This window comes from Rosa rugosa, chromosome 3 (genome assembly GCF_958449725.1).
Source record: "Rosa rugosa chromosome 3, drRosRugo1.1, whole genome shotgun sequence".
In the NCBI taxonomy this organism is placed as follows: Eukaryota; Viridiplantae; Streptophyta; class Magnoliopsida; order Rosales; family Rosaceae; genus Rosa; species Rosa rugosa.
Window position 1 is genome coordinate 31400663 of NC_084822.1, and position 19116 is coordinate 31419778.

At 38.6% G+C, this 19116-nt stretch overlaps 4 protein-coding genes and 1 long non-coding RNA gene across 7 annotated transcripts; 4 read left to right on the forward strand and 1 right to left on the reverse strand.

The window, feature by feature from the left end:
* Positions 1–1177: 1177 nt before the first annotated feature.
* On the forward strand, positions 1178–3514 carry LOC133737559 (uncharacterized). The gene is made up of 3 exons (XM_062165086.1): positions 1178–1334; positions 1416–2808; positions 2899–3514. Exons 1-3 carry the CDS (start codon positions 1178–1180, stop codon positions 3512–3514), a joined length of 2166 nt encoding a protein of 721 aa, XP_062021070.1.
* Positions 3515–5044: 1530 nt separating this feature from the next.
* Positions 5045–7886, forward strand: LOC133740996 (uncharacterized). Its single transcript, XR_009861545.1, has 6 exons — positions 5045–5086; positions 5444–6647; positions 6952–7014; positions 7123–7215; positions 7544–7610; positions 7709–7886. It is a non-coding gene; the product is annotated as an uncharacterized LOC133740996 (long non-coding RNA).
* A 1842-nt stretch (positions 7887–9728) lies between these two features.
* Positions 9729–12858, forward strand: LOC133738610 (uncharacterized). 2 transcript variants are annotated; one of them, XR_009860188.1, is made up of 2 exons: positions 9729–12161; positions 12843–12858. XR_009860188.1 is itself a non-coding variant. In XM_062166182.1 (1 exon), the coding sequence occupies exon 1, from the start codon at positions 10689–10691 to the stop codon at positions 11874–11876; it is 1188 nt and encodes a 395-aa protein (XP_062022166.1). In that variant the 5' UTR covers positions 9729–10688; the 3' UTR covers positions 11877–12177. The 2 variants fall into 2 exon arrangements, 1 of the variants encoding a protein (XP_062022166.1); XM_062166182.1 differs by lacking the exon at positions 12843–12858 and having other exon boundaries at positions 9729–12177.
* Positions 12859–13613: 755 nt separating this feature from the next.
* LOC133740301 (NKAP family protein UM04995) lies at positions 13614–16046 on the reverse strand. 2 transcript variants are annotated; one of them, XM_062168229.1, is made up of 6 exons: positions 15735–16044; positions 15030–15108; positions 14884–14946; positions 14315–14359; positions 14176–14232; positions 13614–14077 (listed from the first exon to the last, which is right to left on the reverse strand). In XM_062168229.1, the coding sequence occupies exons 1-6, from the start codon at positions 15971–15973 to the stop codon at positions 13985–13987; spliced, it is 576 nt and encodes a 191-aa protein (XP_062024213.1). In that variant the 5' UTR covers positions 15974–16044; the 3' UTR covers positions 13614–13984. The 2 variants fall into 2 exon arrangements, 1 of the variants encoding a protein (XP_062024213.1); XR_009861110.1 differs by lacking the exon at positions 13614–14077 and having other exon boundaries at positions 14192–14232; positions 14315–14499; positions 15735–16046.
* A 130-nt stretch (positions 16047–16176) lies between these two features.
* On the forward strand, positions 16177–18670 carry LOC133738231 (eukaryotic translation initiation factor 6-2-like). Its single transcript, XM_062165695.1, has 6 exons — positions 16177–16316; positions 16760–16853; positions 16962–17189; positions 17279–17409; positions 17932–18042; positions 18157–18670. Exons 2-6 carry the CDS (start codon positions 16844–16846, stop codon positions 18412–18414), a joined length of 738 nt encoding a protein of 245 aa, XP_062021679.1. The 5' UTR covers positions 16177–16316; positions 16760–16843; the 3' UTR covers positions 18415–18670.
* Positions 18671–19116: the final 446 nt, after the last annotated feature.

The following is a 19116-nucleotide window of genomic DNA, read 5'->3' on the forward strand; positions in this document are numbered from 1 at the left end:
ACCAGGCCCGCAACACCCTCGGGTGGCTCACCATCTTGTTCCTCTCAAATATCTGACTGCTTGCTCAGGGGAGTCGAAGGAGAGAAATGAGGCTTCTATGTTGGTTTCATGGCCAGCAGCACCATCACGGTTGAAACTTACGCGGCCTTGGTACGTAATAGGTGACTGCTATGATGCACGGAAACGCGAAATTGCCGACGTATCCCGTATTGATCCGGGAAACGGGTACGAAACGGCTCAGAAACGCTAGGAAACGCTCGGAAACGCGTATCCTGATTTGGAAACGGTTTGGATACGTTCGTATCCTATGCGGAAACATAAGAATGTAAATAAATCAGAAACGTGGGGGTAATACTGACTTTTTACTCTGCAAAAATTGAAAAAAAATAAAATAAAACAAAATACCTAGATCGAGAGAGAGAGAGAGAGAGACGCGACCTAATCTCACTATCTCAGCCGCTTCATCGTTTCTCTTCTGCAAAAGACGAGACCCAGATCGAGCGTTTCTCTTCTTCGCAAGTCGGGATCTTTTCTGCTCAAGACTTCTCCTCTTCTTCTATTCGCTTGGACCTTGGAGCTTGGAGATTGAATTTCTAGCCGCTTCAGGTACGTTTGTTATGCTCTTCTTCTCATATTTGTTCTTCAATTTGGAGCTTGGAGCTTCTTCTGATATTTGTTATGCGATGCATGTGTGTATAGCAGCAACTATGGGCTAGCTAGTTCTTATCCTCTTTGCTTTTCTCGATCGATCTGTTTATTGATTCTAATGGCCGGGTCCCTTGCCTCCATTACATATATAATATATTAGAATGGCTCCTCTCCTTCTTGGCCCATCGATTACCTGCACAGCCATTATCTTTGGTTTCAACCTAGTTGAATCTCCAGCTTCCATTTCTATAGTATTTAGATATTGTGGGTTTAATTTGGTCAAGATAATTCCACTACTTTCAGTGATGTTAATTATGATTGTGACCAGTATTGTTACTTTGTTCATATGATAATGACACGGTACCTATTTGAAGCACATGTGTGATTATGGCAGAATTATAAACTGTGATTATGGCAGAATTAGTAATTTGTGAATTGTGAATTGTGTATTGTTGAATTTGTGTATTGTGAATTTGTGAATTGTAATTTGTGACTTGTGAATTTGTGAATTATGTATTTTTCAGGAACCATGAGCAGCGGAGGAACACCTCCTATTAGTTCTAGTGTCGGGTCTGTTAACGCCGGTGCTAGTAGTGGATCTGCTGATCCTGAAAATGAGACCATTGATGATAAAGCACCATTGTGGAAATTTGTGAAGAAGATTAAAAAAATGCCAGGTGGAGGAAGTTAGAGGTGGCAGTGCAATTTTTGCAAATTGTACTACAACGAGTCTTATACTAGAGTTCGTGATCATTTGTTAAAAGAAGGAACAGCGGGGGTGGCAGTTTGCAGCAAGGTTACTCCTCATGCATTTACTCAAATGTCCAAGTTAGTGAGAGAATGCAAGGAGAGACTAATGAATGCAGCTTCTAGACAAGTTCTTCTACCATCATCAGGACAGCAAGGGGGGAGTTCCGCCACAAGTAGCTATGGGATGAGTTATCATGCCTATACACAAGCACAAACGGCAAGTGATGGTGGAAAGAAGAGGAAAACAGCTGCTGGTTCAGTTGAAAAGGCCTTCCAAAACTCAGCTAGGGAGCAATGCGATAGTGAGGTTGCAAGGATGTACTACACCGGTGGCTTATCTTTCAACCTAGCTAGAAATCCACACTATCGGAACTCCTACATTCGTGTTTCTACCCTTCCAGGCTACATTCCACCAGGCTACAATGCTCTAAGGACCACACTTCTTGCAAAAGAAAGGAAAAATATTGAGCATCATTTAGAGCCAATCAAGATTACATGGAAAGACAACGGTGTGAGTCTTTGTAGTGATGGTTGGTCTGATGCACAAAGAAGACCATTGATTAATGTGATAGCCACTTGTGAGAGTGGTCCGATGATGTTGAGGGCTATAAACTGTGAGGGGGAATTCAAGGATCATGCATTGATTGCAGACTTGATTATAGATTCCATCAAGGAAGTGGGTTGGGAAAATGTTGTGCAAGTGATTACCGACAATGCTCCTGTTTGTTCCAAGGCCGGTGCCTTGATAGCAAGTAAGTATCCTACTATTTTTTGGACACCATGTGTAGTGCATACTTTGAATCTTGCTGTCAAGAATATTTGCACACCTTCATTAGTTGCAAGCAATGCGGATGTGTTTGATGCATGTTGCTGGATACAGCCAGTTTCTGAGGATGTTATGTTTATCAAGAACTTCATTATGAATCATGGAATGAGATTAGTGATGTTTAATGACCATTGCAATTTGAAGTTGCTTTCGGTTGCTCCCACAAGGTTTGCATCTACGTTAATCATGCTAAAGAGGTTTAGGCAAATCAAAAATGGTTTGCAACAGATGGTGATCAGTCCAAAGTGGGATGATTACAAAGAAGATGATGTTAGGAAGGCAGCTTCTGTGAAAGAGAAATTATTAGATGAGTTGTTGTGGGATGACATTGATTACATCATTTCTTTTACTGAGCCTATCTATGAGATGATCAGGAGAGCAGACACTGATAGGCCTTCTCTTCATTTGGTGTATGAATGGTGGGATAGTATGATTGAGCAAGTAAAGAAAGCTATCTATAGGAAAGAAAGGAAGCAACCTCATCAAGACTCTCCATTTTGGGATGCGGTGTATAAGGTTCTAATGGCTCGTTGGTCCAAGAGCAATACTTCTCTCAATTGCTTGGCACATTCATTGAATCCGAAGTAAGTATAACATTTGTTTCTCTTTTGCTTGTTTGTTTAATCTTTCATAAATTATAATGTGAATTAAACTTATTCTTATTTTATATCTAGGTATTATAGTTCGAAATGGCTTAGTGAAGATACTAATCGGGTTGCTCCCCACAGAGATTTAGAGATTACAAGGGAGAGGAAAAATTGTATCCTTAGATACTTTGCCAATGAAGATGATCGAAGGAAAGTTAACGTAGAATTTGTCAATTTTTCTATGTGCATGCAAGAGTTTGGAAGTGGAGATGCTATGAAGGATAGGTTTATTATGCAGCCTATAACATGGTGGGCTGTCCATGGAGCTTCGGCACCATCTCTTCAAGCCATAACCTTCAAGGTTCTAGGTCAACCTTGTTCTTCTTCATGTTGTGAAAGAAATTGGAGTACTTACAATTTCATTCACTCTGTGAGGAGGAACAAGATAACACCACAAAGAGCGGAAGATTTGGTGTTTGTGCATACCAATCTTCGCCTTTTAGCTAGAAGAAGCCCAAGTTACAATGAGAGTGCAACTCAAATGTGGGATGTTGGAGGTGATGAGTTTGATTCTTTGGAAGAGACTAATGTTGGAAGGCTTGAGATTGCTAACATTTCACTTGATGAACCACAATTAGAGGGGGTTTTGTTTAATGTTGATCATGAAGATGAAGACCTTGAGGATGTTGTCCAAGTTGAATGAAGTTGATGGTTGTTAACTTGTTATTAGTTGTGTTAACCTTTTATTTGAACCTTTGGATTGATAATGTTTGATTGTGATAAACTAGTACTTTGTTTATGTTTCATATATTTTTTTCTAATTATATATATATATATATATATATATATATATTTAATTGGCGTTTCCTTCATGTACTCGTTTCCTATTACATTTAAGATTTGCCGTTTCCACGTATCCGGGTACTCGTACCCGTATCGGTGCTTCTTAGGGTGACTGTTTTGGTTTGGGTTTCCCGTGTGCCTGCGGCATCAACTGGGTGATACACGAAGGATTGGCAAGTCCAAATATCGTATTTGATATCCATCAACGGTCTCCTAAAGGTTTGCGTGCCGATCTACGCGGGAGAGGGAGAGGGAGAGGGACTCTGAGTGAGGGAGCTCGAGAGGCTTCAATATCGGGGATCCTACACCTACACCTACAAGATTGGATTTTTGAGATCAGAAAATGTGTCCGGTAGTTTATTCCGAAAACAATTTTCAAAAACGAGAACAGCAAAAACGCGTCCGGTACTACCGTATGAAAATACAAAAAACAATGAAAATGTATTCGGTTGTAGTACAGGTGTTTTTAAAATCTCAAATGCAAAGAAAACCAAACGGCAGGGGGAAAAAAAAATTTGTACAACACAAGTCAAATTATAAGAACAAAGCATAACCAAATTGAATGGAGATCAACACTGTCAATCGATAAACCTTAAACCCTAAAACATATGTAGGTATTCCAAAACTTAAACCCAAAAACATAAACCCTAGAAAGCAAGACATAAACCCTAAAACATAAATCCTAAAACATAATTAAACCCTAAAACATAAACCCTAATACATAAAACTCAAATCTATTTTTTCTAGAAAGCAAACAGATTTGAATACAAAACTCATAGAGATTCTTATAAGAGTTCCGATTGATTACTTAAGAAATACATACCGTAGATAGCGTTAGCTCCTCTAATTCAAATCGTTCTCTGCATGTATATAAAAAAAATAAAAAATCACAAGTAATTAATATAAAAGGATTTTTGATGAAGACTATCGGTGATGGAAGAAGAGAGCAACGAGAGAAGATGGCGACTAGAGATGAGAGAGAGACATGAGAAGAAGAGAGCGACGTGAGAATATGGAAGAAGAGAGCACGTTCTTTTTTTTCTTTGTTTTGGAAAATATATCTCCGTGTTTTTTAAAATATGAGAATGAAAATGTGAAAACGTCTATTTGTCGTTTTCCTGTTTTACGAGTAAAATAAAAAATTATTTTCAATTTTTATTTTCTGCATTTTTGAAAAAACAGACCAACGAACGCATTTTCAAGCCATTTTCATTTTATAAAATGAAAACGATGACTTGAAAACGTTACCGAACGCCACTTAAAATACTCAAAAAACCGACCTACGCTTTTACGAGTCGACTAGGGTTATTTTCGGAAATGAAATTTTCGCTCGAGTATATATATACAAGCCAGGGTTCTCCCAAAAAAAAAAAAAAACCCCAATCCCTCTCTCGACTTGTGATTTTCGGTCGCCAACAAGGTCTCAGCGAAAGTAAGTTTTTGTGTTTGATTTGTGGATTATGGCGATAATCATGCTTGCTTTTTCCGATATTTCCTGGTTGGTGTTCAGTTTTATGATGTATGGGTCTGTAGGAAATTGAATTCTTGTTCCTTCTATGTATCCACCTATTTGTCTAATTAGGGATTATTCCTTATAATTTCTCTAGTTAGTAGGTTGATGATCGATCATTTCTAGGGTTCTAGTCAAAGGAAAACTGAGGATGCCTTTTTCTATGGATTCAATCCTGCATGTACTTAGCTGTGTGAAACTGTGAATGATGATTTAACGTTTTGATACATTGACAAAATGCATTCGAAACTCTAATTTTCTTGTACTGTCTATGTTCAGGATGACGATGAACCAGGGAGACGCAAGATCTCTTTTTATAGTGGTGGATTTTCCTTATAAAGCTCCATACTTTAGTAGTGTATTTGAATTTAAATTGGGTGAGATGCTTCGAGGACAAACAAAGGAAGAAGAAGCATTTGCATGTGTAGGACAGTTGAGTCAAACGAAGTGGCGCCAACCCATTTCATGGATGTTTTATTCTTTGGCTACTGCCACTTCTTGCAGTTCTACTGACCTGTGTCTATTGCCAGATGGTGGTCCTGAAGATTTTAAGATCGATGTTCCATTGCACGGATATATCTTCAACATCAGGACCAAAAAGGTGCGAAAAATGAAGCCGCCCAAGGCCTCCAAATGCTTAGGACATGTTGTATCTTTGAAAGGGGACATTTATTTTATTACAGATCCATACTGGTTAACTGGTGCACCAGACCCGTCTTTCGAGCGATATCTTCCTGACAAAGATTCTTGGGAAACTCTGACACATTTTCCCCGTATTGAGGGCATGAGTTGCAACGGTCAGATGGTGGCTATTGCCGTTTGTGATGAATTCATTTTGTTTAACATAGATGCCCGTTGTCAAATGTGGGCGTATGATGTAAGTAGAAACAAATGGTATTTAGTCAAAGTTGAGAACTATGAGTGCTATGGTATACGAGGGGTGGCTGTGGTTCTAGAAAAGACTATCTATGCTTTAACACACGTGTCGTTTGACACAGTTCTGGCTTTATCTATTACAAGGGAACAAATTGATGGAGATCTTGTATTTACATGTTCTCTACACTCGGTCATTGAGGTGCCGTACATGGAGCTATTTCCATTGGGTGAGGCAGGCCCGAGAAGCAGGTATTTGGTTCATTTGGGTCACCAGGAGTTTTGTCTTGTCTAGAGTGGTCTCCTCCCTGGTTATAATGATCGTCAACCCATAAAATTCAGCATTATAAAGCTTGTGGGAAAAAACTCAATGAATATAACTGATGGAATAGTCTACGAGGTGCATCTTCTGGATTTTTTGAGCAATTTCGAGTTAGACACTGCTTCTCGCCGCCATAAGCTCCTTCACTTTTGATTTGAACTAATTTGGGATTTCTGTTTGTTTTGAATGTCACCTTTATACGTTTCTGATTGTTCTATGACTCAGTGAGTGCGAGGATTTTGTGTTAAAAGAAGAAGACAAAGGTGATATTTTCTTCAACTTCGACCCGTAAGTTCCTTCATGGCCGTTTCTGATGTTTTCTCTTTAATTCTCATAAATTTCAAAAGTCTATTTCATCAACCACATTTTTCTGTCAGTTCCGCTTTCAATTCTTAAGCCCAGCCCCCCCCCCCCCCCCCCCCCCCCCTCTTGTGATCTCATCAGTTATATAAAAAGCTCCACTGTTTTTACTTTTTCCTTCCTGTCTTCTTTATATATACTGAAGCAGTTTTGTTCTTCTCCTTCACATTTGGTTTATTCCTCTTCAATTTGAATGCCATCTATATATGTTTCTGATTGTTCTATGACACAGTGTTTGTGAGGATATTGTGTCAAAACAAGAAGACAAGAGTGATACTGACTTCACCTTCAACCCGTAAGTTCCATCATTAGCTTTTATTTTCTCTCTACTTCCCATAAATTCCATGTCTGTTCATTGTTTATGTCATCTTCGTATGATTTGTGATTATGCTTTATGACTCAGAGAATCTGAAGTTGTCAAACCAGTCCAAGAAGAAGAGGTTGCGACCCTGCCAATACAAGGAGAAACAATAGTCGATACCAGTTCCCTTGAGAGGTAAGTTCCATCAATCACATTTTCCTGTTTGGTTCTGCTTTCAATTCTTGAGCCCCTTTTCTCTTGCGATCTCATCAATTATAAAAAAAGCTCCAGCATCTTTGATCTTTCCTTCCCATCTTTATATCTTCTTGAGTACTCCTGTTTTCTCTTTAAATCAGAGAATCTGAAGTACTACTGTGTTCATCAATCACATTTTCCTGTTGGATCATGGCTTAAGGCTTAAACCTAGTCGCAATAGTCGATACCATGGTCCTGACCTGACTTAAATCTAATGCTTCATAGTCTTTGCCCTGTCCGATTGATTATTTGTTGAAATCCATGTCAGGCTTCAACTATCACAATCGGGGATTTTCAAGCAGTGATCGAGGAAAAGAGAAGAACCGCCACCTGAGGTAGTCTGTTGGAACTTTTTATACTTCTGGTCTATAGAAGTAAAAAGCTTTCTGCAGTCTCTTCTCAGTAAAGCTAACAAAGCTGCTGGTTGTTTCAGTTGGCAATGGGAGAAGAGGAAAAAACACAGGAAAAATGATCTTTTCAAAATAATGACGCAGTTCAATTATGTGTTCATTATGTATAAAACACAGGAAAAAAGAAAACAGGTTGCAACAGCCTTGGGGCTGAGGGAGTGTTACTGTTTTGGGTTTCTTCCTTTTAGGCCCTTTGGCATCTATCCAAAAGAAAATTACACTTGTACCAAGTACCGACAACCAAATAACCCATCTTTTTTAATGAAATCATACCACGGTACCTTTTTCAATGAAATCATTCCATAGAACCTTTAACTTGATTTTTTTCCCCCTCCCCAAGTAGGAATGCAAGTGCAAGGATATTATGCGAACTATTAAGAGAATATAAGTTTGAGGATACAAAATGGGGGATGGACAAACAATGCAATATAGACCTAACATGATCAAAAGTTAGAACAGTCCCAATTTGTAACTCGGGAAAAATCGACTTCCTCTTGCATCTTATTCATGTGAAACTCAGAACCAAAAAAGAAGTTGGCATAGAGGAACTATGTTATAGAGCAACCACGGCTTGCGATTGTTGGAAAAGGAGACTTGTACTAATGGTTTTATCACGCTTATACCTTCACCAATTTTTTTGTCTTTTTTGCACCGTCCGTGCCTTAAAATACACTTTTTTTTTTATCCTAGGCGGACTTTTAATTCATTGATTCCAAGTGAGTAAATCAGGGTTGTGTATGAGATTTCAAAAGCCTAGTGCAAAATTTGAATGAGCTTTTACTACTCATGGTCCGGATTAAAAGAAGTTAAAAAAATGTAGCAAAATTTGCAAGTAGAGAAAAGAAGAAAAACAAAAAGAATATACAGAAGAAAAGCTGTGGTAAAAAGAAGAGAGGCAAAAGTAAATATGAGTACGACTGAGACTCCCTATGAGTCAAATTTAAAATTGAGGAAACGAGTGTACAAATGATGTTTGCCGGTGAGTTGTGGTCTGTTGGTAAATTATAATTCCAACATTGTAAAGGTCATGAGTTTGATTCTCATTTGCATATGTGAGGATGTGGTGAACTAAGAGTTGTTTTTATTTTTTATTTTTTTTTAAGGTGTTTAGGATTTGCCAACTTATTCAATATTCAATACATTGTAACATTCGAAAACAATTATTCAAGATATAAGGTGTTAAAAATAGAGGGCCCCTATTTTCTTATGCAGTCGCATCACCCGCGCATCCTTAAGGCCGCTCTTGGAGTAATTGTGCCATTCAAGAGTAATGTCATGGAAATTAGACCATAACCGAATTGAGTTAACAAATATGTTAAAAAATTTATACAAAGAAAAGGATGTTTTCTGAAAACATTTCTCTATGGAGGTCAATTTATTTATTCTTGTTCGAACATTATACTATCAAATAGTAAACACAAATCAGAAACAAAAGTGTATAAATGCAACATAAGATAATTTTTCATATGCCGTGAGCTGTGGTCTAGGGTTTAGGGATGGGAAACAAATTTAAAATTTCACTGCAATAAGCCATGAGTGGGGTGAAAAACAAATTGTCTTTTAGTTGTTAATAAAACGTAGGAAATATTTGTAGAAAGGGATTCATGCTTCAAAATACAAGTATATGGGAAAAATTTTCTTTTGCAATTAATCCAATAATGTGCATGATGGGGCTTGTGTTTGCCCGGCCGCTCTCACCCCATCCTCTTTAATGACTTTGGTTGACTTGACGGATGTGCAGTCAAACAGCCCCCAAGGTTGTTTCCGATACACCAAAGACAATTTGGGAGCAAACTCCGGGCTTGGATTTGATTAGCACTAGTGATAGTGACTTTGTTTTGCTTGACTTCTCTAGGGCCATATATGATTAGCACAGTGAGGAACATGTATGATTTCAATATGGCGTGTAATTTATGGCCATTGTTTTTTGTTATTAGAGGAGTTTATTTAAAATCAAGATGGAGTTAATTTATAAGCTTAGCTACGATTTTACATGAACACACATGTAAAGGTTAGGTGAGATTATTGATTTATATCTATATCTTTTGTGTTTTGCAGCTCTACTATGACTCTTTAGGAAAACAATACAGATCCAAAAAACAAGTGCAGAGATTATTGAAAAGACAGAACGATGCACTGGTCAACTTCGGAGCAAACTGAGACAGAAAGGTCTATCTCATATGTATGTAATTCTTCAACAATGGAGGCCACCAATTTTCATTTAGTTATTTTTATTTAGCAACACCGTGCGCTATATTTCTGGTTGTGTGTATGCTGGGTATATTATAAGGAGGGCAAAATTAGAAAATATGTGACAATTGTATACTAAGGAATTTGCTGGGTTCAAATAAAAACTCCTCACAGTTCTTTGTTTTCTTTCGAAGTCAAAAACTCCTCACAGTTCCTTGTTTTCTGTCAAAGTCGAGAGATTTAAGCAATTGGACAAAATCAAAATACTCTGCCGTCATTCTCGTCTGGCATGATTTCTCTTATTCAAAAAGAAGCCAGAAGCACGATTAATATGGGTTTGAAGGGGGATCAGAAAATTGTAATCCAATTTCATTGGAGCACATCTCCATGGATTTTAAAAAGGAGAAGGCTCAAGCAGAGAGGATTTCATTTCGATGTACGCACAAATAAAATCCTGGAAATTACTTTCTAGCTTTCCAAGAAGAACTATGTGCGCATTTGCATTAGCCGAACAAAAACATAACAATACAACCCAAAACACAGAACCAAAAACCAAATACAAAACTCAAAACGAAGAGACCAAAACAGAGAACTCCATTCTCTGCCCAGATGGGCGTGGAGGCTGAAAGGTAGTATGAGAAGAGTGCAACCCTAATACACCTTTATATAGGGTGAAATATCTGCTCAAGAGGTCTTGTTAAATGACAAATTTGCCCTACCAATTTCTGTAAATTTGCCGTTGTACCTATTTACAAGAGGGATTTGGGTTTTGGGTTTTGGGATTTTGCACAGTGCAAGTGTCCACACTGAAGGATGAATACGCTCAACAGGTTGAGGACCCTCGCATTGCGTTGTTCAATATTCACTAAACCCTCATCGGAATCACACTCCTCTTTGCAAAACCAGTTACTTTACAGACGACACTTTACCACCACCAGAACCACCACCTCAGAAATCCCGGCGAATTTCACCGCGAATTACCTCATAAAATCATGTGGGTTCTCACCGGAAGCTGCGGTTTCAGTCTCCAACAAGTTCAAACTGTCATCCCAAGAGAGAGCAGACTCTGTTCTGGCGTTTCTGAGAACCCATGGAGGACTCTCCGAAGCCCAGATCTCAAAGCTTCTCAGGTCATACCCAGGATACCTTGCAGCGGCCTGTCCCGAAAAGACCCTTCTGCCCAAGATTGAGTTTTACAGATCCCTTGGAGTTTCAAAGGAGAACGTCGCCAGAACTGTGTCTTCAAATCCACTGCTTTTGTCTGTTAGCTTGGAGAATCGGATCATACCAACTTATGATTATCTCAAGAGCTTTCGGCTTTCAAAGAAGAACATTGCGTCGGTTTTCAAGAGCGGCGCTAGGATATTCTTGGAAGGTCACACCAAGAATGTGGAGCCGAATCTTGGGCTGTTGAAAGAGTTAGGTATGTCCCAAGAATGCATTTCTAAGTTGCTAACTCATTTTACTCATTATCTGATGCTAAAGCATCAGAGGTTTCGTCAAGTTGTGGATGATGTTATGGAAGTGGGTTTTAGTATGGATAAGTACACAGCTTTCGGGACGGCAATCCGAGCATTTGGGGGGAAGGATAGTAAGTTGAAAATGAGTCAATGTAGAGAAGTGTATATGACCAAGTGGGGTTGGACTGAGAATGATGTTCTGTCTGCGTTGAAGAAGCATCCCCGGTGTATGATTCTGTCGGAGAAGAAGATAGAGCAAGTAATGGATTTTATAGTGAACAAGATGGGATTGGTGTCAGGGAGAACAATGGCCAGATACCCTCAGATTTGGACTTGCAGTTTCGACAAGAAAGTGATCCCGAGGTGTATGGTTTTTAAAGTTTTGTTGCTGAGAGGATTGGTGAATGAAAACTGGAGTTTGGGTTATGTCGTGAATATTAGTGAGGACAAGTTCTTGGAGAGGTTTGTAGTAAAGTACTTTGACCAAGTACCGCAATTGATGAGTGTGTATCAAGGGAAAGTGGATATCCAGGATCTGTAATGGTTTGAATTCGGTGAGAAGAGTAGCATTATAAGCTTTCACCCCAAACTTGTGAGGCAAGGTTGTTGGTGAAGAGAATTGTAGGAAGCAGATGTTCACATTTTTATGTCTTTTAGTGGAAACCTTCTAATTTGATTGAAGTTCACTATCAGAAGCAACTGCATCATAGTCCGTTCAGTTGTTAAAGTTTTGGTCTTGAAAGAGGTTAAAACTCTTGGCACCCATGTATTGCATCCAGTGTAAAAGCAAACTAGCAGCCTGCTTTTTGGCCCCAAATCTTGTCAAGTAAGGTTTTTATTTATTGGAGATAAATTCATTTATTAGCCACAACTTATATACTTTCTTCTTGGCTTCTCTCGATATGACTACGAATAGCTTGCAGTTAGTATATAATTCATAACTTTGATTATGGCCTAAAAATTTGGTTTTACAGAACGATAACATATATTGCTTGTATGGGATTCAATCTAATCTATTATGTGAGAGTGAGTGGAAGAACAAAAAAGAAAAAGAAAAAAATTCCTTGTCTACTTCAAACTTCCAGATACCTGTGCCCTGTTAACAGAAATCCTGCACAACTAGCTAGACTTCTTCACTGTTCAGTGACCATGTCAATTTAGGGAAGATGAATCGATGCATGTTCGTTTCAGATTTCCCCTTTAAATTGTCATCGACGCATCCAAGAACATACAATTAGAATCCCCAGAGTGCGGCCATGTTTCCCCTTTAACTGCACTCTGTTTTGGCCCCTATAAGGAAGGAAATTGATTGAATAATAGGCGTTCAAGTGTAGCCATATTTCTAGCTTTTAATTTACAACTGGGAAAAACTTATATAGTTCTTCGATGGAGAACTTTATTGAAATTCAATTTTAGAAACAGCTGCATTATTCATTGTTGTTGTAGAGACGGATGAATAGTAACAATGTTTTGACACATTTCCCCAATCTTGGTGTACATTCGAAAGTTGAAGCACCCCTTTGCTTGTGTTTATTGGAGTTGGACTTCTAGAATAGCGTACTGTGCAGCTGATGTCGCTTTGCTTGTTGGGAGGAGGATATGCCCTCAAAACTGGGTTGACCAGCCCTCATTCTCCCTGGTTTATGTTCTTGTTTTGAGATCAGCTACTCTGGTAGAGGTTCAGCTGTAATGGGACGAGGTTGAGTTTGTAAGAAATTGTTTTCTTGCTCTAGCTTCAGAGTTGGAATGGCTTTGTTTTATTTACTTTTTCTCCTCTCTTCGTTTCCTGTCTGGGGAAATATTCCCAGGCTTCAGGATGTTGTATATATCCTCATTATCCTGTCTTTTTTTTTTTTTAAAGGTATATCCTGTCCTTTTTGTTTATTGAAAGCATCTACCTATCCTGGCTCGCGATGTACACCCAGGGTAAACTACATTCAGGTGATTCAGCCATATTAGAAGTTTGAACTGTGACGCATTATACAGGTCTCCAATGGCCTGCTTAATATTATGAGATATTGATCCTTCCGAGCAAAATATTAGGCTACTGTTGGTACCAGTGCTGCTTCTTGATAAATGTCAAGTTGATAATGCATTAAAGCAGCACAAGGATTGAACTATACTATCACTATTGGCTACATATACATCACCAAAAGAATGGTACCAGTCTTTTACTTGACCAAACAAACCCCATTTTCCAGGTGGTAGCAATGAAAAGGCAGGCAAGTCCAAATGGAAACAAGATGAGCTAATCACTCATCAACTTGAAAGGTAATGGTGAATCCTTGAAAGAATAAACTTTCCATATATGAACTTATAATGGCAACACCACAATACAATACCCAAATTTAAGATTTTCAACTAGGGTTTAATTATAAATGATAGGAAAAATACTCGAACCCAAGTTCTAATTTGCTCAATCATGAACTCCAACTTGACAATGTTATACATTCATCATCAGTAACAGAAACCATAAAAAAAAAAAAATGCGAAAAACTCAGAGCTAAGGGGAAAATATCCTTTGAACTGAACAATTCCTTCATTCACATCCTGATTCTTAATCCATGGAGACTTGCCAACATCAATCAAGAGTAGCATTCAATAACCACAGCAGTTCATTCCTTTTGTTTTCTGCAATCTTGTCCTCCATCAGTCGAAACTAGCATTCAAGAACTTCAGCAATTCATTCCGTTTGTTTTCTGCGGCCTTGTCCTCCTTTGTTTTGTCAAGTTTCAACAGAATCTGCACCACAGAGAAGAGGTTTTTTTTTTGGTATTCAGGACAAAAGAGCAACACAAAAGTAGATGATCACAAATGCCCCTAAATCCCTTAGAAATAACCTTTTTGCCAGAGACAGCGCTGCGACGCACTCCATCATCTTTGTCACGCCTTAAAAACTGTATGAAGAAACATAATTATTGACGTGTTTAAAGAAAACAGAAAAGTTGGAATTGTAATTATCAAGAGTGAAATGAAAACCTTTGAAAGCCGAACGGGGCTGCTATTTCTCTCATTCTGCTGCTTCTATATTCCTCCAATTACCAGGAAAAAGGGAAGAATCAACCCAGAAACATCATCCAGGCAATCCAATCAAGCGCCCAGTAATCATGTCGCAGATCCCAGCTCCAATTTAAAAGAGCCAATCCATAAACAGGCAGAAAGTACTATAAGCACCTCAGAATAATCAATGTATATAAAAGAATATGCATGTAAAGCAGAAACTTGGCATGTGTGTATCACAGATTCATTAGCTAATTCTCTTTTGAGTTTGGAGCAAGATGCAATCATAAAAAGGACAATGAGTCAACCCATACTCATAGGCCAGATGCATTCACAAATATCCTATGGAGGCAAGATCCAATTCTGATGAAGAGTTCCCACTTACACTTCTTATTCTGTCTATTATTTTCATACTAAACATCTACAAAACGCAGTTGATTTTCCCTAAATATATACTATTTAGCTCATATTGTAGAAAGGACAATGAATCAAGCTACAGAAAACAACCGTATGGAGCCAAGTGACCTATAGAAAGAATACTAGCTTACCTCTTTTAGTTTACTCCTATGACGTTTATGCCGATGACTCTTGCTCTGGTCCTTTTCTTTGCTCTAGCAAACAAATGAGCAATTGAATGAGATCCAGCACACGCAGAAAATTAATGTAGCAGGAGAAATAAATACCAAACAACCACCTTCTTCTGTCTGTCATTCTTCTTGTGCCTCTTTGACTGACTAGATGTTTCAGGCTCACTGTCTGAAGAGCTATCATTTCTGCATTAAACATCAAAAGAGGTTAAGAAAACAAAACACATCCAACTGCGCCTATGGACAGTTCCAACTCAGACAGCATTCCGCAGTAACACATGATTTCATATTAAAATTGCAGAGCAGAAACATTCATGACTATTTATGAATCACTATTCTATTGAAAAGCCAAATCTTTTGACATTTATCGTAGTCTTTTCAGTCTAAACCGTTGTATGGTTGCCACGGCTCCCAAGATCCACACACTTCCTCAAAATTGAAATCCACTACTTCCCTAAACTTCCAGGTCCAATACCATTCAATTTCATTAACCAAAATAACCATGTTTCTAAGAAAAACGAAGAATTCAACTGAAATCAACTAATCTACTAGTTGGGTCGTTTCAAATCTTGTAGTTACTATACAAACACTAGCCAAACTAGTCACTTCAAAGTTGCACAACATATATATGCACAAATTTAGAAATACCCAATTGGGATTTACTAACAATATTCTAAGTTAATTCATCTTTTCAAGCTTAATCAACCACCAAAGAAAGAAACAAAAGTAAAAAAAAAAAAAGTCCAGAAATCACAAAATTACACGGTAATCGTTAAAAGATGGGTAAATTTTTTTTTTAACTTGTTCCAGACCTGGAATCGTCGGAATCAGACGACGAGGAGTAGGAATCAGAAGAAGATGAGGAGTGGTGGTGGCGGTGCCTACGACGTCGTTTGGCGTGGGAGCTACGACTGGTCCTCTTTCGGATCTTGAGGGCATCTTTGTCTTTTTCTTTATCCTTGTCTCGGCGGCTGCGGTTGTGTCGGCGATGACGGCGCCGAGACCCAGACGACGAGTCCGACGACAGCGAAGAAGACGAGGAGGCCACCATCTCCGTCTTTCAGAGAGAGAGAGAGAGAGAGAGAGAGAGAGCAAGGGTTTCACAAATTGTGGGGTTCAGACCAATAAAACAAACTATTAACTATTTGAATAAAATAAAAATAAAAGATTTTCCGAGTGGGCCGGGTTTGGGCTTACCCGGAGTCCTATTTTGTTTCGGTGACAATGTTCCTTATTCTTTTCGGTTTTGGCCCCTAAACCCCTAAACCCTTTATATATATGTGAGATGGAAAGAGCACAACCCAGATAGCGTCCCTCCTTTTCGTCTCCAACTTTGTCCTTAGGTGAGCCGCCGCTTGCTGCACCTTGCGGATTTTGTCTTCACTTTTTGCTTGGTGGGTTTCTCTGCTTTTCTCTTAACTTGGTTTATTTGATTTGGGCTATGCTGCGTAGAATAGACCGATGTGTGTGTGTTTTTCCAGCTTGTAAGAGAGTTTAGGCAATTGGGTCGTTTGCTTTGGTTTGATTTGGGTAATTTCTATGGATTTTTGGGGGATTGTTCTAGTGAATGATGCTCATGGGTACAGCTTGTTTTGATGGATTATGATATGTGCAATACATTCATTCAAGCTGTTTTGACGGTTGAACTATTTAGTATGCTTTTTAAGTAATTGTGATTCCGATTCCGATCTCGATTATTTATAATCATGTAGTGTGCACTGCTAGAGATGGATTCTCATTGAGTTAATAGATTAAAAAGGACTGGGAATTTCTGGGATGTGTATATGTGTGTGCATGTGTGTAGCTATGTAAGCTTATCAAACTTATTGTGATGCAGGCTTTTGCATCCACGTTGAGTAATTCGTGAATCTGCCACTAAACATACATATACTTCCATCTGTTCCAAAGTTGCTTTGAATCCATGGCGACCAGTAAGTCTTTGTTTTCTTATCCTTTGTCCAAATTTTTCTTGTAAAATATGTATGTATGATTATATATCTGTGTCTGAATATTTGATGAAAATGTAATTGGGTGTGAAGGGCTGCAATTCGAGAACTCATGTGAGGTTGGGGTGTTCTCAAAGCTGAGTAATGCGTACTGTTTGGTTGCCATTGGAGGCTCTGAGAGCTTCTACAGTACATTTGAGGCTGAGTTGGCAGATGTTATCCCTGTGGTTAAGACCTCTATTGGCGGCACTCGCATCATTGGTCGCCTCTGTGCCGGGAACAAAAATGGGCTTCTTCTGCCTCACACCACCACAGACCAAGGTTTTTTGATTTCTCATATCTTTGTCTTTTTGGGTATGATATTATTTGCTTTGCGACTTATTAATCTTCCATTCTTTTTTAAATTGAAGAACTACAACACTTGAGGAACAGCTTGCCTGACCAAGTCGTTGTTCAGCGCATTGAAGAGAAACTATCTGCTCTTGGTAACTGTATCGCGTGCAATGATCATGTGGCTCTTACACACCCTGATCTTGACAGGGTACTCTCTTTATTCTTTTTAAAAGTTGGTATTTTGGTTATTGCATGTTGCTTACTTTCCCCTGCAAAATTCATTGAAGTACTGAAGCCTAGGGTTACCATCCTGTCCACAACCAACAAATCCATTTATCCACCAAATTCTTTAGAACCAAGTCTTTCTTTCAAATGTTATGTGTTCATCTATTGTAGGTTCTGTAAGTTTAAATTTTGAGTTGCATGTTTTGACTGAGATCATATGCATATGTGGCAGGCAGTGTTTCTTGTGCTTGTTGCAATCAGAATTTCTTGTGCTTGTTGCAATCAGTATTTCTTGTTCTTGTTGCAAGCTGACTTTCATATGAGAACAGCCATGAAGACATTACTAGGAATCTATTAATTCATGATCTTTTTGAAGTAGAATGTTGCAGTGTGCATCCTAAGGCGATCAATATGTTTAGCAAATGATATAAATCATTGAATTCAAATACAATTTACGATTTCTACTGCATTTGTTCATTTTGTTTTACCTGTTACTTTTTCTCAGGAAACTGAGGAGATGGTCGCAGATGTTCTCGGGGTGGAGGTTTTTAGGAACACAATTGCTACTAATGTTCTTGTGGGCAGCTTTTGTGCCTTGTCCAACAGAGGTGGCTTGGTAAGAACTTTATCTCTGGTTGTTTTGAGGCATTTTTGGTGAAAGATTTCATTATGTAACTGTTCATGTTTTTTTTTTTTTTCCACAATCCTTATCTTTACATACTTGGTGCAGGTTCATCCACACACATCTGTTGAAGACTTGGATGAACTTTCAACACTTCTTCAGGTCCCTCTGGTTGCTGGGACAGTCAACCGTGGTAGTGAAGTGATAGCAGCTGGCATGACAGTGAATGATTGGACAGCATTCTGTGGGTCTGATACAACTGCGACAGAAGTCTCAGTTATTGAAAGTGTGTTCAAGTTGAGGGAAGCTCAACCTAGTGCCATTGTGGATGAAATGAGGAAATCATTGATCGACAGCTATGTCTGAGCTAAATCTCTTTGATACTAAACTGAAGAAGCTATCTTGAAAGTCTTAAGTAGAAAATATCTAATTTTGCCAAGATGTATAATTTCTTTGCCAGTGTCGATGTTAGGACCATGTTGGATTTGGGTAATTTTGTTGTTGATTATGTTGGGAAGAGCTGAACCAGTGTTGGATGGGTAATGTTAATGGGATGCTTTACAGAATGCTGTCTGTGATCATGTAAGAAGAAGACTACAATATGTTTAATATGTTTCTGTTACATGTGTTTTCTGATGATGCTCCCTAACAGTGATTTATGCTCGGTATTTTCCCCTTTTCTGCTGCTATGATGCTGTAGGTTTTCTGGATTATTGAATATGTAGGGTATCTACAACCGAATTCTCGAAATCTTTTGTTTATCTGGGGTTAATTTTGTTCCTCAATCAACTGTGCTCCCTTCCTATGGTATAAATCCACAGGGCACTACACCACACAAAAGAACCACACTGCTACCATTATGAGTGGCTCTGCCTGGTTATCATAATGAATAATTTACTGCATACTGCTTCCATGCCTACCAAAATTCATATATACGTAAATCGCATGCATCGTCAAAACACTAAGAAATCACCGTTTTAATTGATGTTCAGGAACCTCCTTATCTATACTCTCAGAGACATGGTTTCAAAAGGAGAGCTCTTGCTAAGATCCGACCGGAAACATAAG

Coding starts and splice junctions, on each gene's coding strand:
- LOC133737559 (XM_062165086.1), top strand. CDS start 1,178: ATGAGCAGCGGAGGAACACCTCCTATTAGTTCTAGTGTCGGGTCTGTT. Junction 1,335..1,415: donor AAAAATGCCAGGTGGAGGAA/GTTAGAGGTGGC, acceptor TGTTAAAAGAAG/GAACAGCGGGGGTGGCAGTT. Junction 2,809..2,898: donor GCACATTCATTGAATCCGAA/GTAAGTATAACA, acceptor TTTTATATCTAG/GTATTATAGTTCGAAATGGC.
- LOC133738610 (XM_062166182.1), top strand. CDS start 10,689: ATGAATACGCTCAACAGGTTGAGGACCCTCGCATTGCGTTGTTCAATA.
- LOC133740301 (XM_062168229.1), bottom strand. CDS start 15,973: ATGGTGGCCTCCTCGTCTTCTTCGCTGTCGTCGGACTCGTCGTCTGGG. Junction 15,109..15,734: donor TCTGATTCCGACGATTCCAG/GTCTGGAACAAG, acceptor TGTTTAATGCAG/AAATGATAGCTCTTCAGACA. Junction 14,360..14,883: donor ATAGGAGTAAACTAAAAGAG/GTAAGCTAGTAT, acceptor GGAGGAATATAG/AAGCAGCAGAATGAGAGAAA.
- LOC133738231 (XM_062165695.1), top strand. Junction 17,190..17,278: donor TCACACCACCACAGACCAAG/GTTTTTTGATTT, acceptor TTTAAATTGAAG/AACTACAACACTTGAGGAAC. Junction 18,043..18,156: donor TGTCCAACAGAGGTGGCTTG/GTAAGAACTTTA, acceptor TACTTGGTGCAG/GTTCATCCACACACATCTGT.